General features: G+C 50.3%; 10 protein-coding genes and 1 non-coding gene across 11 annotated transcripts; 8 read left to right on the forward strand and 3 right to left on the reverse strand.

Moving 5' to 3' along the window:
• Positions 1–113: 113 nt before the first annotated feature.
• On the reverse strand, positions 114–1,456 carry C8Q69DRAFT_403867 (mitochondrial carrier domain-containing protein; the record flags this gene model as incomplete). Its single annotated transcript, XM_028628016.1, has 2 exons — positions 114–1,249; positions 1,327–1,456. 2 exons carry the CDS (start codon positions 1,454–1,456, stop codon positions 114–116), a joined length of 1,266 nt encoding a protein of 421 aa, XP_028484453.1.
• A 387-nt stretch (positions 1,457–1,843) lies between these two features.
• On the forward strand, positions 1,844–3,994 carry C8Q69DRAFT_419638 (putative F-box protein). The gene is made up of 2 exons (XM_028628377.1): positions 1,844–2,429; positions 2,483–3,994. Exons 1-2 carry the CDS (start codon positions 2,055–2,057, stop codon positions 3,752–3,754), a joined length of 1,647 nt encoding a protein of 548 aa, XP_028484454.1. The 5' UTR covers positions 1,844–2,054; the 3' UTR covers positions 3,755–3,994.
• A 279-nt stretch (positions 3,995–4,273) lies between these two features.
• On the forward strand, positions 4,274–7,212 carry C8Q69DRAFT_419641 (putative ATP-dependent RNA helicase). The gene is made up of 2 exons (XM_028628378.1): positions 4,274–6,587; positions 6,655–7,212. The coding sequence occupies exons 1-2, from the start codon at positions 4,464–4,466 to the stop codon at positions 6,991–6,993; spliced, it is 2,463 nt and encodes an 820-aa protein (XP_028484455.1). The 5' UTR covers positions 4,274–4,463; the 3' UTR covers positions 6,994–7,212.
• A 222-nt stretch (positions 7,213–7,434) lies between these two features.
• Positions 7,435–7,506, forward strand: C8Q69DRAFT_t87. The gene has a single exon. It is a non-coding gene; the product is annotated as a tRNA-Glu (tRNA).
• A 2,855-nt stretch (positions 7,507–10,361) lies between these two features.
• C8Q69DRAFT_404343 (hypothetical protein) lies at positions 10,362–12,263 on the forward strand (the record flags this gene model as incomplete). Its single annotated transcript, XM_028628035.1, has 1 exon — positions 10,362–12,263. One exon carries the CDS (start codon positions 10,362–10,364, stop codon positions 12,261–12,263), a length of 1,902 nt encoding a protein of 633 aa, XP_028484456.1.
• A 944-nt stretch (positions 12,264–13,207) lies between these two features.
• On the reverse strand, positions 13,208–14,790 carry C8Q69DRAFT_471617 (60S ribosomal protein L10). Its single transcript, XM_028630922.1, has 3 exons — positions 14,564–14,790; positions 14,168–14,343; positions 13,208–14,090 (listed from the first exon to the last, which is right to left on the reverse strand). The coding sequence occupies exons 1-3, from the start codon at positions 14,606–14,608 to the stop codon at positions 13,640–13,642; spliced, it is 672 nt and encodes a 223-aa protein (XP_028484457.1). The 5' UTR covers positions 14,609–14,790; the 3' UTR covers positions 13,208–13,639.
• Positions 14,791–15,105: 315 nt separating this feature from the next.
• On the reverse strand, positions 15,106–15,616 carry C8Q69DRAFT_404278 (60S ribosomal protein L30; the record flags this gene model as incomplete). Its single annotated transcript, XM_028628032.1, has 3 exons — positions 15,106–15,201; positions 15,318–15,472; positions 15,541–15,616. The coding sequence occupies 3 exons, from the start codon at positions 15,614–15,616 to the stop codon at positions 15,106–15,108; spliced, it is 327 nt and encodes a 108-aa protein (XP_028484458.1).
• Positions 15,617–16,114: 498 nt separating this feature from the next.
• Positions 16,115–18,671, forward strand: C8Q69DRAFT_305551 (hypothetical protein). The gene is made up of 2 exons (XM_028627193.1): positions 16,115–17,215; positions 17,273–18,671. The coding sequence occupies exons 1-2, from the start codon at positions 16,576–16,578 to the stop codon at positions 18,571–18,573; spliced, it is 1,941 nt and encodes a 646-aa protein (XP_028484459.1). The 5' UTR covers positions 16,115–16,575; the 3' UTR covers positions 18,574–18,671.
• A 494-nt stretch (positions 18,672–19,165) lies between these two features.
• Positions 19,166–20,864, forward strand: C8Q69DRAFT_522240 (hypothetical protein; the record flags this gene model as incomplete). The annotated part of the gene is made up of 1 exon (XM_028633539.1): positions 19,166–20,864. One exon carries the CDS (start codon positions 19,166–19,168, stop codon positions 20,774–20,776), a length of 1,611 nt encoding a protein of 536 aa, XP_028484460.1. The 3' UTR covers positions 20,777–20,864.
• Positions 20,865–21,175: 311 nt separating this feature from the next.
• On the forward strand, positions 21,176–22,417 carry C8Q69DRAFT_471623 (Longin-like domain-containing protein). Its single transcript, XM_028630923.1, has 2 exons — positions 21,176–21,656; positions 21,746–22,417. Exons 1-2 carry the CDS (start codon positions 21,292–21,294, stop codon positions 21,987–21,989), a joined length of 609 nt encoding a protein of 202 aa, XP_028484461.1. The 5' UTR covers positions 21,176–21,291; the 3' UTR covers positions 21,990–22,417.
• A 43-nt stretch (positions 22,418–22,460) lies between these two features.
• C8Q69DRAFT_471625 (hypothetical protein) lies at positions 22,461–26,361 on the forward strand. The gene is made up of 4 exons (XM_028630924.1): positions 22,461–22,680; positions 22,764–22,832; positions 22,930–24,500; positions 24,552–26,361. Exons 1-4 carry the CDS (start codon positions 22,510–22,512, stop codon positions 26,254–26,256), a joined length of 3,516 nt encoding a protein of 1,171 aa, XP_028484462.1. The 5' UTR covers positions 22,461–22,509; the 3' UTR covers positions 26,257–26,361.
• Positions 26,362–26,663: the final 302 nt, after the last annotated feature.

Raw genomic sequence — 26,663 nt, forward strand, 5'->3', positions numbered from 1 at the left:
AAGTCAAGCTTCTGCAGACAATAGATATTACAGCCGACACTGGCGGCATCGAAGACGCTTGGTATCACTGAAAGAAAGAAAAGATAATGTCCAGAAGGGGTCTTCTCGGCCGATCACGCGGCCTCTCCTCCCTCAGGGATGTGTCTCTCGTTGACTCCTCTCGCCATTTTCTTCCCAATTTCATAGCTGGAAATCATGATAGCGCATGCGGGCGCCACTTTGAGACAGCGAGCTACCCAGCCGCGGAAGAGCCCCGAGAGACCTTCTTCACGGAAGATATGAAGGAGGAACTTTAGCATGGGGAATTGCTCTGGATGGACAACACCCTTGGCTGTAGTCGGGACAGCGCCAGATGTTAATGTCTCGTTGCCGCCGTGCTTAAATATCTGCTGGCGCGTCTTGCCAACATCAAACGGAGTCGTGACGAAGGATGCAAATGCACCTGACGATGCACCTGCAATAAAGCTGTCCACAAATGTAGACGTGTTGCTTTCCTGCAGTTGCAAATCCTTGTAGCTCCGGTCGTCGGACGATGACTGGGCTTTCGTCCTCATGATGGTCAGGGACTTTCGAGCCTCCTCGTAACCCCACCAGTAGAGTCCAGAAAATGGTACATCCCGCCACAGCGTCAGTGTCAAACCGCGCCAGAGTGAACCGTAACCAGTCGTCTGAGTCATCTGGTGCAAGCCCTTCAGGGTGGCCCTGAAGTGGTCGGCACCGGTGCCAGAGGTAGCTTGAAGCCGTGTCTTGAACATCTCTATAGGACTGATTACCGAAGCCGCAGCAACCCTTGCAGCAGAACCAGCGATTAAAGGTGCCCAGACGTCTCCAAAGAATCGAGGTATTGGGCTCTTGGGATCGGAGCGTAGCCAGTCATACCCGGTGAAGTAGATCACGTTGGCTGGAATTGCCATTACCAAAGTTGGACTGAGCCCTCGCCATAATGTCAGTAGCCCTTCGTTCCGAGCAATCTTCCGCAAACCATCGAAGGTGGAAGTAAATGTCCGTCTTTGTGTCTCTTCCACGGCACACGCATGGATAATGGCAGAGCTTCCCTGTATCGTACTACCGCCGGGCCCTACCATACACATCTGCGCGCTGTCACCAACCCAAAAGACTTCTCGACAGCATGCCGTGACACCAAGATTCGGAGGCAGTTCTTTGAACGCACTGGTAGAATGTGCTGCGAATCCGCGACTTTGCTTCGGCTGAGATTGGAGTCGAACACGAACAACATCAAGAGGGGTCACTGCGCGTGAAATTATTAGCATTTGGTTCATACCCTAGCGAACCTTGCGAGGTCTTCCGTGGCTCTCGTATACGCACCGAGAAGGGACGTGAGAAGACTACCCCACGTCGCAGAGATCATCCTCTGAGTAGCTGAGATATTCTCGTTCTCCTCCTGGGGAGCACTTGCTAAGGACTCCTGGCCCCCGTTACTCGATAGAGAAGCCATTGTTGATCTTTCATGATAATTCCAGCCTCCCTTTCCAGATCCATGTGCTGTTCCCCCAAGGTCCGAGCGGTATCGGCCTGCGCCCGCGCCCGTCGAGTCAGGCCAAGCGGCGGACATGCATCCGTCGAAAGTCGAAGGTCCGAATGAGTTCCGACGAATCCTCACTCACTAGAAGAGGTTATGTATCACCGAGTCGCAGATGCTGGAGCGTAGACGCGAAGAAGAAGGATGGAGCAATATGTTTTTCGCCTGCGTTCTCGACGGCAAGAAGATCATGATGCAGTCAGCGCAGCCTTGACCGGTTTCCGCGGAGGCACTTGGCCCGATCGGGTTTGGGCTCGGAGATTAGCAGCTCAGCCCGTGACCGTCGCGGACCCTAAGTCAGATCGCCGTTGAATAATAATACGGAATAACGACTCTCAGCTCACTCCAGGAAGTCTTGTCGATCCGAGATGGAATAGGGCAGAAGCTCTATCGAGATTGTTCTGCTCCTCTTCGCGCCGTCGTTGAGCGGTATCTCCATCCATCGGCCTCTCTGACCGCCCCGGCTCATGTCCTATCAATTCTAACTCTGTCGCCACTATCTACCTAATCGACGATGGCAGACGACGCAGAGCTCGAGTCTTTCAGACGCCAATGGCGCGAGGAGGTTTCGCACCGGACAAGGCAACAGACGAAGCAGCAACCCCAAGACCAGGCAGCCCCGTCTTCGGAACGGTTTCCCCCAACACGGCATGAAGCATCGGACCGCAAGGAGGATGACCTGCTGGAAGAGGATTCCCGATCGCACTCCTATGCAGAGTTTGTTCAGAAAGTCGAAAAATTGAGTCTAGGAAGGGAAGATGAGGACGGTTTCCAGTCACTGCCTCAGAAGGAACCAAGCTCTGCCCTGGAGCACTTTGAGAAGGCAGTGGAGAAGGAGGCTGAAGGAAGTTTGGGAGACAGTCTAAGTCATTATCGCAAGGCATATAGGGTATGGCATACAACCTTCTTTGATGCTTCAGTGCTATACTGATGTGCCACCAGCTTGACTCCAGCGTCGACAAGACGTACCGGAAGAAGCATTTCGGCCATGCCTGGAAGCCAACGCAGCCTGCTGCTTCCCAAGCTCCAGTCGTCCCAGAGTCATCGTCGGTGACACAAGAGGACGGCAATCCCCTGCCTACTCCTGAGCTGATTGCTTCGTTCGCAAACCTGAAAATTCCACAGGCAGAACCGCTTATTGAGAACACTCCACCACCACCGTGCCCTATCTCCGAGGTCCCCTCTGAGGTCATCGTGGAAATCTTAAGACACGTTGCGCTGATGGATCCTGCCTTACTGCCCCGCCTTGCCCTGGTATGCAAGCGGCTTGCCTACCATGTTGCCCACGAGCAACATATCTGGAAGAGACTGTGCCAGGGGCCAGAGTTTGGATTTGAGAGCATGCACTACTCTTTTGCTTGTGATGTTGCGGGAAACCCGGTCCACACGCTTGGGACACGCTACACTCCATTCCCTCGAGACCGCCCTGTCGAGATTCCGAAGCCACTGTCAACGTGGAGTCAAGTTTTCCAGACATTTCCCAGGATCAGGTTTACTGGAGTGTACATTAGCACCGTCAATTACACACGACCTGGAGCAGCGTCCGCCTACTCGACGGTGTCTTGGAACACTCCGATCCATATTGTGACCTATTATCGATACCTTCGCTTCTACCGCGACGGAACGGTTATTTCCTTGCTGAGCACGACCGAGCCTGTTGATGTGGTTCCTCATATCAGCAAGGAGAACGTGATATCCGCCCGAGCAGCCGCTTCCCACCAGCGCCATCAGAGGCATATTTCCGATTCTGGGAACACACTATCTGGAGATGCTGCCACCAATCCAGTGCCCCCTACGGCGATGGCGACTCTGAAATACGCTCTACGTGGCAGGTGGCATTTGACACCCCCAACTCAAACTGCATCCGAAGATACAGATACCGGTGAACCGTCAAGATCCAGGCCTAGTGCTCACTCGCACAAAGCCGGTCAGACGACTGGCATCGGTCACGATCCGCGCGATCTCGTTATTGAAACAGAAGGCGTAGACCCAAAATACACGTATATGATGCATTTATCCCTTCGCTCTCCAACTGCTTCCCGCCCTGGCGGTCCGAACCAGGCACCTTCTAACGTCTCCAAGAACACAAAACTGATATGGAAAGGGTTCTGGAGTTACAACAAGTTGACAGACGACTGGGCCGAATTCGGACTGCGGAATGACCGAGCGTTTGTCTTTAGACGTGTCCGTGGCTGGGGACTGGACAATAAGTAGTTGGTGAGGCGCTGCTAGTTATATATGAGTACATACGCATAAAGATGTAAGTATGTTGAGGCAGTCGGTCACGTACAGTCAATGACGTCTGGAGACCTCGAGCCGCACATATAAATATGGCCTGTGCATATTCCACCAAGTAGCTACATATACTGCCTGGACGGAGAGGAAAACAACATGATTGCACGATAAAGAATGATTCTAAGATTAGATACTAGATTAACGAAGATCAGTTTCGAGATGAGTTAACGAGATTACTATGTTCCACACAAGACAGAAAGCACCCCCATAATAAACCTACACTCACCAAAAACAAAATCATGAAAATAAGCCATATTTCAGTAATAATATGAAAAGCGACGATGCATATAATCCACCCCAGCTGTTCAATAAACAATAATATCCGTTCCAATACACGGAAAAACCAACGATTCTTGGCGCGGGTCACTCGGCCGCTTCTTATCGATAAGCTTAAAGTTGTTTGGCAGAAAAATTTCGGGGCGAACATAAAACTTTAGCCTCGCCCGCGGTTTTCTCTCGCTTTTCCCCAGACAACAAACCTTTACCATCCAGATACCCCCCAGCATGTTAGTGCTTTGCAATTAGATTTTTTTTGTTCGTCTTGTCTAATTATTTGTTTTGTTCATTGTTCTATTCGTAACAAGTCCGTGTTCTTTTCGGGTTTGCGCATTCTGTTAGTGGCGCAAAAATGCCTGAAAAGGTACATACCCGATTCGAGGACTCGGATGATGACACGGGGAAGGTTGTCGTTCGTCCTCAGAAGGAGGAGCAGGTATCTGTTGCGGCACCTTCAGTGAAAGAGCCGCATCAGAAAAAGAATAAGAAGCGAAAGAGAGAAGAGACTGCGGAGGCTCAGCCGAATACCCAGCGAGTGGTCATCCGGGATGGAGAAAAGCCCAAAAAAGCTGCGTCGCCAGCCCAAGAGAATGACCAGAAGAAAGATGAGAAAGATGTGTCAAATGGTTTCCAGTCGAAGAAGAGACATCAAGCAAAGGATCAGAAGGTGATCAGACAGGGAAAGCCATCATCTTCGCTAAGGGAGAAGGCCAAGGCACTGTATGAGATTCGGAAGAAATTACCCATTTTCCCGCACGCGGATGAGATCCGTCAGCAGCTCAGGAAGAACGATGTGATGCTTCTTGTCGGTGAGACAGGAAGCGGAAAGAGTACTCAGATTCCGCAGTTCTTAGCCGATGAGAGCTGGTGCCGTCCGAAGACCGTCAAAGTGACGGCGGAAGACGGGAAACAGAAAGATGTGAGTGTGGGTGGATGTATCGCAATCACGCAACCGAGACGAGTAGCTGCCATTTCTTTGGCGAGACGTGTGGCGGATGAAATGGGAACGCCCTTGGGATCATCTTCGCCGGCCAGTAGAGTGGGATACTCAGTCCGTTTCGATACGTCCACGTCGCCCAGTACGAAGGTCAAATATTTGACTGAAGGAATGCTTTTGCAAGAGATGCTACATGATCCATGGTTGACCAAATACAGCGCTGTGCTGGTCGATGAAGTTCACGAAAGAGGTGTCAACGTGGATCTCGTCTTAGGTTTCTTGCGGAACATTGTTTCCGGAAAGAAAGAGGGACGAGGAGGCGTTCCGCTGAAAGTCATTGCTATGAGTGCTACAGCGGATATGGAGAGCCTTCTGTCATTTTTCAAGGAAGGATTTGATAATTCGAAGAGCGCTGGATCGGAGGGCACCAACGGTTCGAGTGGTCCTTCCGATGAACATGACCCCAAGGGAGATGACGAACAAAGTCAAGTGGCAGTTTGTCACATCAAGGGTCGACAATTCCCTGTGAAAACGATCTACACACCTGAACCAGTCCATGATTTCGTCGACGCAGCACTTAAGGTCATATTCCAAATCCACTGCAAGGAGCCCCTGCCGGGTGATATCCTCGTCTTCCTCACAGGCCAAGAGACTGTGGAAGCGCTTGAGTATCTTGTCAACGACTATTCTATTGGGATGGACCCTGCTCTACCGAAGGTGCAGGTTCTACCATTATTCGCTGCTCTTCCTCAAGCTGCACAGCAAAGAGTTTTCCAGCCAGCGCCTCCTCGAACAAGAAAGATAATCTTGTCAACAAACATCGCTGAAACTTCCGTTACGATTTCGGGGATTCGGTTTGTTGTCGACTGCGGCAAAGCCAAAATGAAGCAATTCCGAACTCGTCTGGGCCTCGACTCGCTGTTAGTCAAGCCCATTTCGAAGTCCGCAGCGATCCAGCGAAAGGGTCGAGCAGGAAGAGAAGCGCCAGGACAGTGCTACAGGCTGTACACGGAGAAGGATTATCTCGCACTGCAAGAGACAAACACCCCAGAGATTCTCCGTTGCGATCTGAGTCAGGCTATCCTCACCATGAAAGCTCGAGGTGTCGACGATATTGTAGGCTTCCCCTTCTTGACCAGACCTCCTCGAGAGGCGCTTGAGAAGGCACTTCTACAACTCTTCAACATCCAAGCATTGGAAGAGTCGGGAAAGATCAGCGCTATTGGACTTCAGATCGCCAAGCTACCTTTGACAGCACCGCTGGGAAGAGTCCTGCTTGCAGCTGCGCAAAACGGACCCAAATGTCTGTTAGACGTCATTGACATCATATCATGTCTCAGCGTGGAGAACATCTTCTTGAACACGACGTCTGAAGAGAAGAAGGAAGAGGCAGAGAAAGCGAGGCGCGATCTGTTCCGCAGAGAGGGAGACCACTTGACTATGTTGGCTACTGTCCAGGGCTACGCGGCGGAAAATACGGATCGAAAGGCATGGGCTGAAAGACATATGGTTTCACACCGAGCCATGCAATCTGTCATGGTATGTTTGTACCCAGTAATTCAGAGCAGGGGGGAGACAAGGCCAGAGAAACTAACAACCCACCCAGGACGTCCGTAAACAAGTCACCGCACAGTGCAGACAGTCCAAACTCCTACCAGACGCGAATACATGCGCCTTAATCGCGAATGACCAGCCCGACCCCGTTCTCATCCTCAAGAGCTTCCTCACCGGCTTCGCTACGAACACTGCCCGTATCGTCCCAGACGGGAGTTACCGCACCATTGTGGGCAACCAGACCGTTGCAATCCACCCGTCCAGTGTGCTGTTTGGAAAGAAAGTCGAAGCTATCATGTACAACGAATTCGTGTTCACAAATCGGAGTTACGCTCGAGGAGTGAGTGCTGTGCAGATGGACTGGGTTGGTGAAGTTTTAGCGGGACAGTAGGTCGGTAGAACTCTGGAGTTAAGCATTGCACTATTTGATATCCAAGGGCCTCATAACATGCTTCTTTATCCCAGTAAATGATGCTTATTGCGAGGAATCATGGAGTAATAGCATTGATAATGATCCCGGTTGTAACTATACCGTATACCCAATTTGTCTCCGCAAAAGAATACCATACATAACTAGTAGCTGAAAGATCAAGGGGAAAACAACTCATCCAAATAAAACTAGCCATCACTACACCACACAATCAAGCCCTACAGTAACCCAGTAGTAAGCGAAACCAATCTCTCCAAGTCAGGACTAACATCCAGAAACCCGGACCATGTCTGACTAGTACGCTTCACAGGACCCACATAACCAAAGTTCCGATTTCAATAGCACACAAAAAAAATTCCTTTCTCAATTGAATCAAACAAGACCACATGAACCTCATCCACATCCGATATGGTGTAGTGGCTAACATCGCTGTCTCTCACACAGCAGCCGGGGGTTCGATTCCCCCTATCGGAGAACAAACAACTATCCCAATGAGAGTTGGGATGTTCCTTTTTGTTTTGCTTTTTGTATGTTGTTTTCTAACTATCATGAGCTCTTCTATATACTGTTTAGGAGAAATGTGCAGTCTATGGGTGTTGGGAATTGGGGTTTTGTTTAAGGCGTAAGTGCGGAATATCGGTAGTGTTGAGTTTGGCGAGATGGTAATAGGAAATTTTATGTGCTTTTCTTTCCCTTGATTATCGGTGTTAATAGGGCTAGTCAGTGCTTATTTTGAATGTCTACTTAATATGATAGTACTATAGGCAGTGTATATATAAGGATGTCGTTATTTTATGCAGCGTCAATCTGCTAGGTATTTTACAGAGCGGACAGTTGAACTATACTAAAAGAATTCAGTTACCTGACCTAGCCTTCCTTTCTAGAGCTGTAAATGATATCTTACTGGCGGAAATACACACAAAAGTAAGATGGCATTGAGCTTATATAAAGACGGTGGTATATTCTTATTTAACAGCCATAACCCTGTAAGCAGACTCTATCCTTACCAGTATTATCCCTGCAGGAAGAAGTAAAAAGTAAAAGGTTATTTAGCAAAATACCGAGATTAGTAAGAATTATTTCAGTTAGTCAAGTTACTTCTCCATTCTGGCTGCCTATCAACGCAATATGTTAACTAACTTACTATAGAGTTGTGACTCAGCGAGGCAGTAATTGGAGGCATCGGCCCATTGACCAGTGAATTAATCTCTCACTTCCTTACCAAGGTAATGAATCCGTGAATATCCCCAATCAGGAGGGACAGAACCGTCTGAAGAGCGCGCTTAATCATCATCGCGATGGCGTATTCGGAGGTTCACTCGTACACCACACGTGATCTCATACCGGATTCGACGTAATTGTTTCCGCATTTGACATCATCCGATCTAACTAACTAGGCCACGCGAAGGTGTTTTGGGATGGGGAAAAGCTGGTTAATCTAGCGAGATGGAATCAAACATCTATTGATGGCCTTGATTGTGTATTTTATTTTATTTTATTCACAGTCGAATCTGATAATAGTTGCTCATGTTGGCCGCATTGCGCAAGGGGCCCGGAATTATATGGGATGACGAGAAATTTCCCGTAGTCAGCTGTCGTCGATAACTACAGTAAGTATGGTATATACCATACTGCTGATCATACCTGGCGAGGGTGGACCAGGGACGTACCATATGGTTTGTCCAGCTGCAACAATCGAGAGTATGGTATCTACCATATTTCCCGGTCGAGTTTAAACTGGTTCAGAACAATACAAAGCCTGCTGGATTCTGGAAAAAAAGAGGGAACAATGACGCCACAAGGTCGGATGGCCATAGGGCGTTCCAGATTATTCCGGTGGTTGATCGTCTTCTGTGCCTTGTTGGAGTCTCAGATAGGGTAAACTTAGCAGAAAAACCCGATGTCGGATCAAGGATGTCCACCGCCACTGGCTGAGTAAATTCCACGGCCATTCTGCGGGTACACAGAGTTGATGAAAGCAGCATTGCAGTAGTAGTCAGTAACTACCGTGAAGTATTATTAGGTGTTATTACTGCAGTCTAGATAAGCAGAGTCTTACGATGGGATGAATATAGTGTCTGCATTCCGAATTTAGGCCGATTCCGAATCCGATTCTGCAAGTTGCGATCCTCTCCTCGACGAAGAATATATTACAGTCATTAACTAAAAGGGTTGTACGGGCGAGATTCCATGTTTCTTTCTTGATTCGAGTTTGACGTGAGAGTCATAGTAGGAGCCTTCTTTCAAGCTGAAACGATGACTGATGCCCCTGCAGAGAATAGGCGTCTTCCCTGACAGAGGTTCCTTTGTTGGGCAGGGTGTGTAGAGTATGGTAATAATAATAGTATCGAGCTGAATGGGGTCGAAAATGGCCGGCTCGACTCATCATTCTGTGACTCTATTATTAAACAAACCAAACGAATGAATTATACCCCGGGCTACATCAACATGCAGTCATTCCATATTGACTTTTGTGAGCCACCTGTGCTGCCCATGGTAAGGGTCATCTGGTAGTTACTTATCAATCGTAGTACTGTCGCCAATGCAGAGAGAATTCCAAAGCTACAGTACCTCTCCCAGACGAGACGATCTGATGTGATCTGATCTGATCTGAAGCGGACAATACCGGGGGCCAAAGTGTCGTGCTTGGACGATCCCCATGACCAGCTCAGGACAGCGCAAGGACAGCGAACCCCGCCCAGATCTCGTCCGCTTCTCTGCTAGTACAACGCCCTAGCGACTTGTTCGTGAACCCCCAAAGCCCGGTCATCTGGTTATTAATATTGATTGCAGCTTAAGTTAGTTACTAGTCCCTACATCTTACGATCTGTCCGATATCGTGCCCCGGTGTCTGCAGACCTCGATCTCGTCACCGCCCGGGCTGAGTCGGACCTCACCCTCTGCGCAAGACCCAGGATGTCCCTTGGGCTGCACGTCTTCTTGTTGTCTCCTTCATCTCCGGCATCTATTCTCTGGGGAGTTCAGACCATTTTTTGGAGTACAGCACTGAAAAACGGCGGCGTTTGATACCAAAAAAGGGCGATCTCCAGACTAGCTCCAGCAGCGTCACGGCTACTGCGACTCCGCGCATCGCAGCGCCCCATCCTTATCATAATCGCGCCTTTCCTGTATCGCCGCGACCCCCCGGTTCTTTGGTCGCCCAACAGAGCGCAGGGGGTCGAGTACATATTGTCCCTCTGAATCATCGATCTCCCCATTTCTTCCTGACCAACTTTCGTCCTGACTGCGTGCGAGAGTTGGAGACAGTCACAACTGCTGGCACCATCCTTATCTAACAGCGTCACGGACTCACGGTCTGCCTCCAGGCGATGGCATTCCGCGTCCCAACCCAGGCTCCACGCCGCCTGGCATCATATTCGACTTCGTTGCAAGCACCCGCCCTTGAGGACCGCCCCGCTGCATCCCAGCAACAAGAGGACGACGCCAGAGAATGGGTGCTCTTCTCGCCGTCTCAGGCCCCCTCGACAACCCACACCTACACAAACTCCACGGAGCGGACCCCGCGGACAGCTGGCCTGTCCCGCTTGAGTGACTTTGGATCACTGGGGACGGCAACTGCTTCGAACGTGGACGATGAAGATGATCTCCTCGAGGACGAGGGCACAGAGCTGGACAGCCTGGACGACGGGCTCCATGCCTTCCGGGAACCCGCACTGCCCGAACTCCCTTCTGGGGGGGTAGACCAGACCCATACTGCAGTTCTACCAACGCACGATGGCCTGGGGACTTTTCAGGCGTCCAGTGAAACGGTTCAAGACCACCTGTGGCAGTATGAGTCCTTCAATCCGCGTCGTAGGCCGGAATTGTTATCCAGACGGAGATCAAGTGTACAAAGACAACTGGACACGGTGAACGAACTCGATGACGTCGACCCGGATCGGGAACGATGGCAACGGATAGAAAACTGGCGCATGGAACAGAGCAGGGCTTTGTTGCAGGAGGTTGAGCGGGAGACCAGGAGACGGCGAAACAGCCGCGCCAATCTGCATAGCGAAAGGGGCCATTCTCGCCGGTCAAGCACGATGAGTGGAATCCCAGAAGCACGAGTAATGAGTGAGACACGCTCCGCCACAGATCAACCTACATCTCACGAGCGAAATGCGGCCCCTGAAGAGTCTTTCTGGCGCCGCATTACGAGGAAGGTCATTAGGGACCTGATAGGAATCGATGACCCGCTACTCTCCGCCATATTGGGAGAGCCAATCCCGGAAACTGAGCAACAATCCCACCAAGAGAAACACGAAGAGAAGGCCGATTGGACCCCACAAACCCAGACTCGCTTTGAGATGGATCGAATAATGCTGGAGGCAGGCTCCGGGTCGGACAGCATGGCGTCGTGGCAAGAAAAGCTCTTGAACCGTATCTCTCACGAACTAGGCATCCTTGTTCACCAGATTTACGAACATCCTGGTGCTTTCAGCACGTATCTGCGACCTTCGGAGGATATGTCAAACCAATATGCTGGAATGCCAGTCAATTCACCTGCAGATCGCTCGTCAAGCATACGGCCGCGGGCCGGCCCCAGGACAACATCGGAGGATAGCACCAACTTTGTTTCTTCCACTTACTCGCCGCATTTCTCTCCGACTCTTCCAGATGCCACCGGGGACGCACACGCTGCGTTATGGGGTATCGAGGAAGAGAACCCCAGCGATACGGCGAAGACACCTGCGGCCAGCTCAGAAGAGCCCTTGTCGGAATCGGCGCGCCTGCAGCGTGAGCATGAATACTGGGAGCGAGAGCTTGATGTCATGATGGTTTTCCGCTATATTCGCAACCGCTTTGGCCGCGGCAATAACAACACCAACAACAACAACGTTAATTCGTCCTCGAGGCGTCGTGCAAACTCAAGCTTGTACAGCGCTCAGGATCCATCCCACCGTGCTGCCATCATCCGCCAGCATCATCCGCTGGTCGCTCGTGCACATGCGCGGTCTCAGACGCAATTCCAACGCCAACTCCATCTCCATACACAGTCAAGTTCCGGACTCGCTGCTGGACCTGCCGGTACCGCCTCCCCAATCCTGCAACACCGCTTCCGTCGACCAAGTTCCAGCTGTGCCAGTCAGAGCACCAAAGTCTCAACGAAACGAAACCTAGCTGGTCTGGGAAGTGGCTCTAGCCGGAATTACTGGGACATTGGAGGAAGCGTCGGAAGCGGCAGTGCAGTATTATCGACAGCCGGCATTGGCGCCTGGGGTGAAGTCTGAACGGCCGTCAAGTCAGCTAATCTCCATTCTTTCTACCTTCCATGTCAGGGAGCATATTATCTGGCCTTTTATACGTTCATAAATTTAGAATACTCATACCATAATCACCAGTGAGGTACATTTCGGAATATTTCATCTCATTCATCATCACGGCGGCGTCAGTGTTTGGTCTTGGAAGCTGGAGCAGTTTTTTTTTATAACATGGATATGCAAAGTTACATAATATCACAGGGATTCGGGATTCATTCTTCAAGAGCAGTAGCAGAGTACGGTACGGCGTTCACTCACAGTCTAGGGGAAGCATCAGTGGGATGGCACGAGCGAATGTATAATGTGTTTTGTTTGTTCCCTCTTTTTTCTTTTTCTGTATCTGATCTAGATAGATACTTGACTAGATCTCAGTTGGTCTGTTGGAAGTGACTCCTTTCATTCATACAATTATCGCATCATAACTATTTCTCTTTATCTTTTGCCCACCTCAATTGAATACTAAATGATCGATCTCTTCCCAATTCCTCCGCCCCTCTGTTCGCCTTCCAACTCCCACAAGAGATGAGATGATTATCTCCATTCCTTTCCTACTAGTCAATCCGATGTATAACACCGACTAATTACATTAACCCAATGTTTCAATCAGGAAAGCATACTTGCTTATCTTTTTTTTTCCCCTGCTCAGTACTACAATACCGATTTCATTTCACATTCCTCTAGAAGGCTGATTACTCGTGTCATGTTCATATTGCATGAAGTGTTTCTGTTTACGAGTTGATTGATTGATTATCAGTGTATGTGTATATGTATTATCATCGGTGGGTTGGATTGCATCTGATGAACTAGGATGGTATGATATTGTGTAGTAGTATACTGGATATTTTCAATGCTGTATTACTACTACTATACTGTACTGTACTTTATGATAGGGTGATATCAATTCAATTGAATGGATGAGTTCTCTTGCGTGAAGTGGGCGGATACGTCAAGCTTTATCTCTGATTGCTATTGCTACGGAAAATGCAAATTTCTGGCAGAACTGGAGGGCTGGATTATTCTGGAACGGTAGCTGTTCCCATGACAGGATTCTAGATACATCATTTTGCCCAGTGTGGATATCGTCACACGAAATATTCTGGGGGTCATTACAGCGGATAGATAGGACAAGAGGCGAAGAACGCTCCTTCTTTTCTCTAGTATCCGGTCCGTTCCAGTCGACCGAGATGGTGCTTCATCCCAATCAACCTGCCCCCTCCGATCACTGCCAGTTGGGGTTCTTGAAAAGCCGGGAAAAACCTAGGTGAACAACTCCGCCCGTGGACACAAAGACATCAAATAGATTCGAAGGAAAACGCAAATCCGATTTTCTGTCAACACGCCCTAATTTAAGCCTCCTGAGCGTTCTCGTAGGCCTCGGGGAAGCGCTTGATGTTCTCCTCGACGCGGCCGTGGTTGCGGAGGAACTGGACGTAGGCACCGTCGATCTTGACACGGCCCTCCTGGCGGAGGCGGACGTACTCCTCGCGGCGGAGAGGAGTGAAACCCCAGTTCTTGGAGACGATGATCTTTTGGCGACCAGGGAACTTGTACATGGAGCGGCGGAGAGCCTCGACGGCGGTCGCACGGTTGGCGTCACGGGTGCGGACGGACAGGAGGATCTGGCCAATGTTCACACGAGCCACGGAGCCGTTGGGCTTACCGAAGGCACCACGCATACCGGTCTGGAGACGATCGGCTCCGGCGCAAGACAACATCTTGTTGATACGGACGACGTGGAAGGGGTGGGCACGGACACGGAGGTGGAAACCTTCCTTACCGGCGACCTTGACGAGGTACCTTTGATTGATAATGCGTCAGTAAAAGATCGTTCCTCCGATAAAAGAGGTCATGGGATGGGACGCGGCTTATCGTACTTGTTGGCACAGATACGGGCAGCCTCGAGAGCCTCGGAGGACAGCTGCTCGTACTCGTTGGAGACCATGTGCACGCACAGAGGGAACTCGTCAACGTTGGCCTTCTTACGACCCAGATCGAAGATACGGATCTTGGGGTCGGGAACACCACGGTTGAACCGGGACTTAGGGTAGGGCTAATCCATCATGTCCTGTCAGCTCCCAATCCTTCAAAATTCATCGAATTGAACAAAAAAAAAATCCCATCCAGCATGTAACGACACTTCCTTCTCTGGCGTCCTCGTCGAGGATCGTACGCGATGCGCCCCCACAACCTCGACGATTTGACCCGAAGGAAGCGTCAAAAATGGCAGAAAATCAAAATTCCGTCCATCTCCTTCTCTCTTCTTCACGCACCTTGTTCTTGCAGTAGCGGTAACATCTCGCGGGACGGCGGGCCATGGTGTCTGCTGGAAATGGGGAAACTGCACTTCCTGCGAACGGTGGGAGTTGTCGATTAGGTGGTTGTCGAGAGGTAGAAGAAGAGGGACAGGGTCGATTGAAGTCACTCCCGGGTTGATTTCCAAGCAAATCCGCTAACGATCTCACTGTGGCAAAGCCCTAAACCCTAACTAGCCGGCTACCGCTTACTGACGACCAACCGCAGTCTGAGCATCGTCCGATTGAAAGTAGATCGCTGATAAATCTCTATGATCAGCTTAATAATTTCATTCTTACTCCTGCATTCTTCAAGCTTGCTAAATTATTATATAATAATTATATAGGTATAGGTCTACTATAGATGATAAATGCTACGGAACCCTATCAGGGACAGATTACGTGGTTACGAATTGAAGGACACGATTTGGTAGAACATAGGTATTTTTGATTTCATTATTTGAACATAGGCCGTCGGTCTGAAGCCGTCTGGCACAGCGTCGCAACATGAATCATCACACCTAGACGGTACCGGTGAGGATGTCGGAGTCACCCTGGTCGAGGATGGCCATGGTGGAAGTGCGGAAGAGCTTACCGCAGGCGGTACCGAGCTCAATCTGTAGGGGAAGAAGTTAGCGATACAAGTCACCCTCCAAAGCCATGAGCTGTGGCTTCTTCTCAGGGAGCGCCCGGCGGCCAATGGCCATATGCTCGGGCAGCAGATTTTACGTACGTTGTTACCGGAGAAGTGGTGGACCGGGGTCTTGCTCAGCATGGAGTAGTACTCGAGCTCACTCTTACGGAGAGGAGGAGCGTTGGCGGCAATGATGACCAGCTTGGCCTTGCCGGAGCGGAGGGTCTTGATGGTAGACTTGTAGCCCAGGGTGACTGTTCTCCCCGTCAGCAATGCCATTCTCGATTTGAAAATGTGGGAGAGGATGTCTGCGATAACGTACCCTTACCGGACTTCATCACAAGCGCCAGGCGCGAGTTGATGTTGTCACCGGACTTCTTGCTCTTCTTGGGGGCCATCTCGACGCGATTGAAGTCTTCCTTGGACTTCAGATGAGGATTGATGAAAAAGTGTGCGCTCCGGCCGGTTGTTGTCTGAGAGTTGAGGGATGTTCTACTCTGGCTCGTCAAAATTGCTGGATATTTTCCACTAGCGGCTGTGTGTGCGGATTTCTCGGATGAATATTTTCCCAGGCCGTCTGACTCATCTGATGAACCTGTCACATGACCTTAGCTGACCGGCTGACATAATCACATAGCTAATCAACCGTGTCTGGCCGCTGTGCCTGGGGCAACGAGATCACGGGGAAGATCGGCCTCTTAGCGGTCAGACTCAGGACTGAGAACAGCCAGAGACGGTGACGGTTAAAAGGTCCAACAACTGTTGTCGTGGCACAGCCCCCCAGGCACTATGTATCTGCCAGCCTCGAACACGGTGGCTCGGGGATTATTGACACTTTCCCAGGATGACAATGTGTACCGTTATCATTGGCATGTGTGTTGTCCCCCAGGGGAATGAAGGCTGGCGCTGTATTTAGCATCCGGGAGTCGGAGAACAACAACAGCCCCATCACGCCCGTGCTTCTTAAGCTACCGTAGTTGATTAATTAAAGACACGCTACCCCCATATCATCTTTCTTGCGGTCACCGTCGCCTTCCCCAGGAACAATTTGGTTGCCTTCACCCTGTCTGTAACGCCAGACCGTGGTTAAAAAACGATCGCAATTTCATTCCCTTGCCGCTGGGTGACAAACGCCCCCCTTGGGAGTACCGTAGTCCAAGCAGCCCGTCAAACCGCCGGGACCACCTGTCGGACGTTTGTTTCCACCCCGGCCCCTTAAACTGAAAGATCAATTTATTATTTCTTGACAGTTGTTGCCTGGCCGCCGCAGTCCATTTCAGGTGCTCCCATCGGTCCACTGCAGTCGCATCGCAAAAAGGAGACCAAGAACGTTGCGCTTATCGTTCCCTCCATCGAGATGTCTGCGACAACCAAAAAACCGGGGACTCCCGCCAATCCGAGTCGTTTATCCTCGTCCGAGAGTCACTCAGTGAATGGGTCAACGCCACGGAGCCACTCCAAATCACCCAGCACCGCCTCCAACGGCTTAAATCGTACCCCTTCGACTCGAGGATCTCCCGTTTCTGCTCGTGCTGCTGCCAGAAAGCCCGGTCGATCGAACCTCAGCATGTCTAGTGTACCGCGAGTTACAAACGATCCTTCCGAGGAGGACGCCCGAGCGCAAAATGCAGCGCTCATCGGGGAGCTGAAAGAACAGCTGCAGAAGGCAGAGACAGCGTCGGAGCAATACCGCAAGCAATTAGGGGTTCTGCAGATGCGTCTGGACGAGGCGATCAGCGAACAGGGGAAGTTGGAGGATCAGGTCCATGAAAAGGATAGCAAGATCGAAGCGTTGGACAACGAGATCCGCGAACATGCGCGACAGATCCGTGACCTCGAGCAGGCTCACGAAACGGAGAGAAACGCCATGCTGCAGGATAAGGAGCAGCAGGCTAGTCGAGATGAAGAACTACAGGCGACGATCCAGCGTCTCAAAGAGTCACTAGCCCAAAAGGATCGCATCAATGCGGAGGGAGAGCGAAACGTGTCGCGTTCCTGTAAGTTAACAACGACGGACTCTCATCGCTACTCACAGTATCCTGACATTGTCTCAGCAAGTTTCCGGAATCGTGCATCGCCCGATGTGGACAGCGGCCAGTTTGCCCCCTCCACTCAGATCGAGCGCAGCCCGTCTCGAAACAATTCTAAATTGCTCCTGCAGAAGGACAAGCTAATCGAGTCCCTGCGTCTGGAGCTTGCTGAGTCCCAGATCAAGCTCGTCGAGATGGAAAACATGGGAGGAGGTCGCCAGCGTGAATTGGAGAAAGAACTTCTCGAAGCCAGAATGGCGAACGCTCGCCTGATGGAAGACAATGAAAGCTATCAGCTGCTACTGAGCGAGAAGACCCTCAATGGCGATTTTGCAAAGAGCGACTTTTTGCACGACGCCGCTCCCGACACGAAACAAGCCGGCAGCAACTTGGGATCTCTTGCAGACGAACTGGAGTCGGTCGGTGAGGGGGGTGACAGTGATACCAGGAAGCTTGAGGCTGAAGTAAAGGCACTCAAGGATCAGAACAAGGCCTTGTCTCTCTACATTGAGAGAATCATAGGCCGTCTGTTGCAACATGAAGGTTTCGAATCAATCCTCGACAAGGATGAAAAGGATCCTCCGCCTAAGCCCCAAAACCCGCAGGCTAAGGATGATCAGGCTGCCCAGACATCATTCTTGCAGAAAGCCAAATCTGTCGTTGCACCCGCGCCTGCGCCTGCGCCTAAGGGCAATAATAAACCGAACCACAGGCATCGTCCTAGCAGCTTCGTCCCGCCACCGTACATGGGACCCACGCCTCACGAGAACCCGTTGACGGCCCCTAGCATTCCTCTTGGTCGTTCTCAGTCTACACGAAATGGTCACCGCAGGACTAGATCTGACCAGGCCGATGGAGCTGCAGCCGCGGTGGTTGGACACATGTATCGGGGCAGTGGTGTCGGTCGAAGCACCTCTGGTGGTCCGATAAGCCCGGGGATCAGCCCAACCACGATGGGCCCAGGTTCTCGCCAGAGCGGCCTCTTCTCGGGAGCGAGCTTCGTGTCCAGCAGTGCTGGTGCACGCACGCCCTCCCTTTCCAGTCAACCGGATCGGAAGAGAATGAGCGGATCTAACAGCGTAACCAGTGAGTCAAACGGTGACGTTGGCTCTACGGAGGGAACCTCAAGTCCTCCTCGCTCGATTAGTGGAGGAATGACCAACTATCCTGGAGCTGTCATGACGCAGAACAAACTACGACCCCTCCGGCTCGTTCAAGAAAACAAAGAGAGCGAAGAAGACGAGGCCGCCAGAAAGAAGGCAAACCGAGGAAGCTGGGTCTCCTGGTTCAACCGCGGCAGTACTGACGAGACTGCGAAGAACTGATTACCAACGATCGTCCTATAACATGCGAACGTTTCAACGAGTTTCTGATATATATTGACGCTTCCGACGCGGCTCTCTATGATGTTGACATAAGATTGCGACCTGATTGTACAAGGCGTTTGGAGGCTTGACGTGAAGATACCTGCAATCTGATATTGAATACCCCGAGATTACAAGAACATCTTTTTCTTTCCTATGTATGATTATGTGTCTATCTCGTCCTTCGTGTTACGCCCTGTAGGTATCCGGCAGCAGCAAACATCGACTGCACCATATGCTCACCCTTGGTCCCCTGTGTCTACCCGGTATGCCTTGGGTAGTTATATTTCTTTTTTTCCATTTCTCCCTACATCTCAGATTTTTATTCTTTAATAACTGTTGCACCATGTGAATTGCCGCTGTTTGGGCAGGTATGAGTGCCGAACTTGGGTGAGGCGGCAAACTTATCTTTTGGAAAGCAAGCAGACATGATCTACACCATATGAGGATCTATGTCTACATGTATTTATTTATCTATTTACTCACATCCACTTCCTATCATAGACTTTCTTTATAATTGAGAAAATATTGGATTTCATTCTCATGATCAGGTATGTTTCAATACAATGGTGAGCGGAGCCCTCGCTGGCATCTAAGCACCCCGGCAGATGCCTTCCCGTCTACCTATGAATTTCAATACGGTCCATCAGCCTCTCAAACTGAGCAAACCCCATCTTTTTCACCACAGCCCATACCCCGTCTGACAGCATGGGGATGGCCTATTAGGTTTCATAATCACTTGAATTGGCCCTGGTCGGATCCTGGTAGCCTTAGCTTCCAAACATACCACGACTTCAGCGGCAACGATGCTGTTCCAAGCTTTCCAGGCGACAATCTCTGGAACGGACTTCGCGGATTCCACGACCCCTTCAGGGAATATGATGACTTGGGAGGTCAGACGCGGGATCTGCCACGCCGTTTCTCGGAGGCATTCGCAGATACTGGACGTACGGTTACAGGAACAGTCGAAGAGGTTGATCAAACCGAAGAAACACAAGACCATAGGAGCGATAGGAGCGATCAAGTCGAAACTTCTTCTGTGTCGACTGTTGAGGAGGACGAAACGTCTAGACACCATTGCAGATTAGAAGTGCCTGCTTCCTCTTCCTCTTCCTCGCCTTCTAAGGATGAGGCGACGCGCATTAGACACCGAACTGCTGGAACTCCTGCCTCATATTCGGAGCCTGCTCCAAATGACTGTTGTTGCTGTTGTTCTATGCACCATGCCACCCGCTGCAAGTCATGTTCTGAATGGAGATTTCCTAGGACAGGCGAAAACGACGCAGAAACTCCAAGACAGAGTGATGTTGACGCCATCAGAGACCTTTCCCAAGAACTGAAAGAGGAAGCTACGAACGTCAAGCATGAAAGGCAGTCGTTTCAGCGTCTTAACCAGGAGTTGAAAACAATCTTGGAGAAACTGGAGAGCGACTTGCCCCGTCTCGCAGAGCGGTCCTCTCCTTCGAGCCATCCCAATAACAATCGACCACCATCTTGGAACGACATCGGCTCTCGTTCATATCACAACATCCGTGCGAACCACATTAGGTGGTATTCATTGGATGCACTCGAGGATGTATTCCGACGTTACGACATGACATGGCGTTCTATCTTGAACTCTCGAGAGAACTTAGGGCGTGCAATCCAGGACCTAACCTCAGGTTATCCAAGATCAATCCCATGGCCAAGCCCAGATCTACGAATGTCCAGTCTCTCCAAAACCCTGGTGTGGTTCAGCGATGATCGCTCATTCAAGAGGGACAGTCTCTATCTCCCGCCAGAAATCGCAGAGAGTATATTCCATCTCCAGCAATGGAATGTGTTTTGCTTCTTCGTCTATGCCTTCAAGTTGGTGCCTTATTATGACAATGACTTCCAGCTGCATTTTTGCATCGATGCCCGGAGAACGCGTACTGGACGTAATGTTCCTGTTGCGATACAGGAGCGCAGACTCTTAGCGCTCAGGGATCAGCTCATGCATGAAAAGTGGAAATGGAATCCACGTCACCTGAATTCAGCAGGATATCACCATGTGAGATTCTACGGAGGAAGAGATGATGTGATCAGTGATGCTGTCAGGGCGGTTTGGGAGGCTGTTACACGGGGATTGAAAGCTTGCGACGCAAGTCTGGATCAGTTGGGACAAATGCGGATGTGGATATGATTTTTCTTGGTTTTATTTTGATGCTTGATTTTGTGAGAGTTCTTTTTTTTTGCATTTGATTAGATAGAACAGTTGTGGCTCAAATCGAAATTTCTTATCTGAAATAAAGATCTATATATATATCCATATGTTCATCTTCAGCAGCTAAAGAGGCACAGGGTGCCAAAAGGTGACACCTAGCAGGAACAAATCCACAAATAGAGTGGCATGTATTTAAATATACACAAAAGTTCTAACAATGGCTTCGATAATAATAAGAAGCAAGGATGTCGACTCCTGGACACTGAAGCAATAACAGACTGTACAGTACCTGATGAGCCCGACGGAACAATGTTGGAGCGGCCACCGACGGGGCTGGACTTGCGGCCAAGTCGCCCGTTGCGCGAGAGACCACCGTGCGGGAAAGCTGGACGGAATAACTAACAATTCCCACCAGAACATATTACAAGACAGCACTATCCGGGGAACAGAGTCAAAAACATTGTTCATTCCAGTTGAATTCAATACCGCCCACCATGCCTGGCTCACTGTCCCTCTTCTCCGTCAACGCGGTCCTCATCATGTCGACCGACGACAGCTCCCGCATCTACGCCAAGTACTACTCTCCGCCGCACCCCCCGGCGGGCGTGCCCGCCAATTCGACGGATTATCCTGGCGCGAACCCCTATCCGACAGTGAAGGAGCAGAAGGCGTTCGAGAAGGGTTTGATGGAGAAGACCAACAAGCAGACCAGCGATGTGATCCTGTATGATAACCGCGTGGTGGTCTTCAAGATGGAGAGTGATGTGATGCTCTACGTGGTTGGAGGCGCAGAGGAGAACGAGGTTCTGCTTTACAATGTCGTCCTGTCGTTACGGGATGCGTTGGGAATCCTATTCAAGTAAGCATGACCCGCTACTATCGAATTCTCTGGTCAGTCAATTGTCATTTGCGGTTTGGCTGACGAGACTTCTTGCGTGTTTGTTTCAGGGGCGCTACGGACAAGCGTACGATTGTTGAGAACTACGACCTTGTTGCCCTTGCGATTGACGAGATCATCGACGACGGGATCATCCTGGAGACGGACCCTGTCCTGATCGCTTCGCGCGTCAGCCGTGCCCCTGCTCCCGACGCCCCTAACATGAAGAGCATCGATCTCTCCGAACAAGGTCTGCTCAACGCCTGGGAGTTCGGTAAGAGAAGACTGGCAGAGGGTCTACGACAAGGGCTGTAGAAACAAAAAATAATCATACGGGGAGCGGGAGGCAACGAGGAGATATGGTCGAGGATGTTTCTGGTTTCTTATTTCGCATATATGACTACCGTCTCGTCTCGTTTGGCACCTGGGCCTTTGGCGCGAAGGGGGTTTTTTACCTTTTTATTACTTTTTATTTTCTTTATGACATGATTATGCCTCTTCGGAGAAGATTCCCTATTTTTTACCATCTGTGAGGATCTTGTCGGTCCATTAGAAATGCGTTCGCGAGTTTCAAATAGATGTTCTTCGGGCTGAGAATGGATTTGGTTAATACATATTGGCTGCTGCTGTGCACTGGGATTGTTCAGTTCGGAATATAAGAGACTAACGTAGGCGATTGCTTTTATACATTTATCATGTTCACATTTAACGAAGCTGGAGTTAGAAGCAGTCGTATTTCTGTAATAATATCAATAGTGGTAGTTAGTAACTCAGCTAATAGTGGAAAAGCGCCCGCGGAGTCAGTCAGGGACGGAGCATTATTACTTATTATTGAATGTTGCCCCGCATACGTCACGCTACAGAGAAGACTCCGAGTCGGAAGAGCCCTTTCAAATTCTCACACACGCGACCCCTCGTCAAACTCTTCCCTGTGCGCAAATCACTTGACAAACGCCTGCGGCAAAGGCTCAAGATGAAGCAGAGGTTCTCGTCGCTAGATGTCAAGGTACGAAAAGCATTGGAAGACTGTCTCTTCGAAATGTGGGATGGGATGCTCCGGATACTGACAAAGAGGTTTTATTACACCAGGTCATAACCCGCGAGCTTGACTCTGCGCTGACTAGTTTGCGGGTTTCGAATATCTATGATCTCTCTTCGGTGAGTTAGTCTTTTTTCACCTCGTAATCGTGTTCAACAGTCGTTATGTGGATTCCGGTATGTATGTACATGTGTGCTGACATATAGCAATGCGCAGCGCATCTTCCTGTTCAAACTTGCAAAGCCAGACAATCGCAAACAGCTCATTGTCGACTCTGGTTTCCGCTGCCACCTCACAGAATACTCGCGCTCGACTGCCACTGCCCCTTCTCCGTTCGTTACGCGGCTTCGAAAGACGCTCAAAACCAGACGGGTTACTTCCGTTACGCAAATTGGGACGGACCGCATCATCGACATTGTCTTTAGCGATGGCGTATACCACCTCTTTCTCGAGTTCTTCGCGGGCGGAAACATAATCCTGACGGACCGTGATTACACTATCCTAACTCTGTTCCGCCAGGTTCCTGCTGGAGGTGATCAGGAGGAAGTGAAGGTCGGATTGAAGTATACTGTGACGAACAAGCAGAATTATGGAGGGGTTCCGGAACTGTCAAAAGATAGAGTGAAGGAGACACTACAAAAGGCAATTGCATCTGGAGCTGCTCAGGAGGCGGCAAAGAAGTCGAAGAAGAAGTCAGCAGATCTTCTCAGGAAAGCTCTTTCGTTAGGGTTTCCCGAATATCCTCCCCTGCTATTGGATCATGCATTTGTAGTAAGGGGATTTGACTCTAGTATCCTTCCAGACCAGGTTCTGCAGGACGACGGGATCCTGGAGAAGTTGATGGGTGTTTTGGAAGAAGCTGAAAGCGTCAGCAAGCAGCTGTCTGCGAGCGACAAGCATCCTGGATACATTGTGGCGAAGGAGGATAAACGACCGGTCCCGGATTCGACAGCGGAGAAGAAGACCTCTTACCTCTACGAAGATTTCCATCCGTTCAAGCCTCAGCAATTTGAAGGGAAGCCCGAAACCACGATTTTGGAATTTGACGGATTTAACAAGACAGTTGACGAGTACTTTTCATCACTAGAGTCTCAGAAGCTGGAGTCGAGGTTGACAGAGCGTGAAGAGGCGGCTAGACGCAAACTGGAAGCTGTGAGACAGGAACATGAAAAGCGGCTTGGTACTCTGCAGCAGGCTCAAGAAATACACATCCGCAAGGCCGAGGCCATCGAGGCCAATGTCTTCCGAGTGCAAGAGGCTATGGATGCGGTCAATGGGTTGATTGCCCAAGGTATGGACTGGGTGGAGATGGCGAGATTGATCGAGATGGAGCAGAATAGGAATAACCCTGTTGCTAAGATCATTAAGCTTCCTCTGAAACTGTATGAAAATACGGTTACTCTCCTCCTCGGCGAAGAGAATTTCCAGCAGGAAGCGGAAGATGACGAAGCATACGGAAGCGAATCCGAATCAGAGAGTGAGAAAGACAGCGAAGATGAAAGGCAGGGTCCGACCGCTTCTCAGCTGCTGGAAATTGACATCGATCTGGGCTTGTCCCCATGGGCTAACGCCACACAATACTATACGCAGAAGAAAGTGGCTGCTGTCAAAGAGCAGAAGACAGCCCAATCATCAACAAAGGCACTCAAGAGCCACGAGAAGAAGGTCACAGAAGATCTCAAAAAGAGTCTCAAACAGGAGAAGCAGGTTCTTAGGCCGGCGCGGAAGCCGTTTTGGTTTGAGAAGTACCTATTCTTTATTTCTTCAGAAGGGTATTTAGTATTAGGGTAAGTTAGCTTGTCTCGTGGCCCACGGGTCATTATCTAACTGTGAAGTAGCGGCCGCGATACTCATCAGACCGAGATCCTCTACCGACGATACCTCAAGAAAGGTGATATCTTTGTGCATGCGGACCTGGAGGGCGCCACGCCTATGATTGTGAAGAACCGACCCGGACAGTCTGATGCTCCTATTCCTCCTGGTACTCTGTCCCAGGCCGGTAACTACTCAGTAGCCACGTCGGTTGCATGGGACTCTAAAGCCGTCATGTCGGCTTGGTGGGTACATGCCAACCAAGTGTCCAAAACCACTGAAACTGGTGAATTGCTGGTCACGGGAGGTTTTGTCATAAAAGGCGAAAAGAATTTCCTCGCTCCATCACAGCTAGTCCTTGGCTTTGCTGTCATGTTCCAGGTGAGCATGGAAAGCGTCCAGAACCACAGGAAATACCGACTGCACGACGCAGAGGAAACACCGGTAACGGAACAAGTGGCGGAATCCGAGACCCAGAAAGGAGAAACTCCAAGCATTGAGACTCCTGCTGAGAATCCCGGTGACGATAAGGAGCAAACATCTTCGGATAACGATGCGGGACGTGCGGATCAGCGAGAAGACAGCCCCGAGTCAGATGAAGATGACCATCTTGACGAGAAGCCAGCCGAGAACCCTTTGCAAAGCGGTGCCTCTGAACCTGTGGAGGAAGGTATAAAACCAGAAAACTTCGACGAGGAGGGATCCGACGACGAGGAAGGCTCAGAAAAAGCGGAAGAGCACGAAAAGGACCAAGAAGCTCCAGAAGAAACCGGTCCCACAAAGGAAGGGAAGCAGGAGTCATCTCGCCCACAAGCCGGTCGCAGACACCTTTCAGCTCGAGAAAAACGATTAGCGAAGAAGGGAAAGCCGCTGGATGTCCCAACGGCCTCCAGCGACGTAGCAGATGATGCTTCCTCCATAGCAGCTGATCCACCTTCCCCTTCGACCGCACCCTCTGTGGTAGCGAAATCAGCGGCTCTTTCTCGCGGAAAGAGAGCCAAAGCCAAGAAAGCCGCTGCGAAATACGCCGATCAAGACGAGGAGGACCGAGAACTTGCCCTGCGCCTCCTTGGCTCTACCAGTAAGCCCAACAAAGCCGCCATAGCCGCAGCAGAAAGAGAGAAGCGGAACGCCGAGATAGAAGCACAAAGAGAACGCCGTCGAGCCCAGCACAACCGTGCCGCAGAAGCAGAGCGCCGACGACTAGCCGCTCTAGAAGAGGGCGCAGACGACTACGACGAAGAAACCGCCAAAGCAGAAGCCGCTGACCTCTCCTGGCTTCCAGCCCTAGTGGGAACACCACTACCAGAGGACGAAGTCCTCGCCGCTATACCAGTCTGCGCACCATGGGCCGCACTCACCAGATACAAGTATCGCGCAAAGCTACAACCCGGAACAGTCAAGAAGGGCAAAGCAGTCAAGGAGATCCTCGGGCGTTGGATCGCCGAATCAACTGCTGGTGCGAAGAAGGGCAAGAAGGAAGATATCGAAGAAACAGGCGTCGATAGGGCAACTGCGGAGAGGATGCGTGCGCGCGAAGCAGAGCTCATTAAGGCTTGGAGAGAGGCCGAAATCGTGAATACTGTCCCGGTTGGTAAAGTGCGGATCATAACTGGTGGAGGTAGCGGTGGAGCTGGTGGAGGAGGAGGAGGAGGCGGAAAAGGAGGAGAAGGGAAGGGGAAGAGTAACCAGAAAGGAGGAAAAGGTGGTAAGGGAGGAAAGAAGAAGTAGTTAATAACCCCCGGTCTTGAGAAGATATTTAGAGATATATGTAGGGCGAGATAGACATATTGTATGTATGTACATAAAATATAAACATGGATAGTTAATCTCCTGTGATAGATAGAACTGGAGCCATCCAGGACGATCTAATCAGTCTTATGTATGTACGTATGTATGTACTAAGTTATCAGTATCTGATCTGAACTACTAGTTAAGTATGTACTCAGGTTGCGCAGTAGATCATTTAGAAAAAAACATCCGGTTTTCTCACATCATATTGATAAAGCCTTTTGAATATGTACTACAACGCATACAAATATCAGGGACTTCATATATAGAGGGAATAGAAGAATAAGAAGAAGCTAGTATATTCATTCTACTACTGAAGATTATTAACAGATCACTCAATCATGATG

Source organism: Paecilomyces variotii, assembly GCF_004022145.1.
Source record: "Paecilomyces variotii strain CBS 101075 chromosome Unknown C8Q69scaffold_7, whole genome shotgun sequence".
NCBI classification, from domain to species: Eukaryota; Fungi; Ascomycota; class Eurotiomycetes; order Eurotiales; family Thermoascaceae; genus Paecilomyces; species Paecilomyces variotii.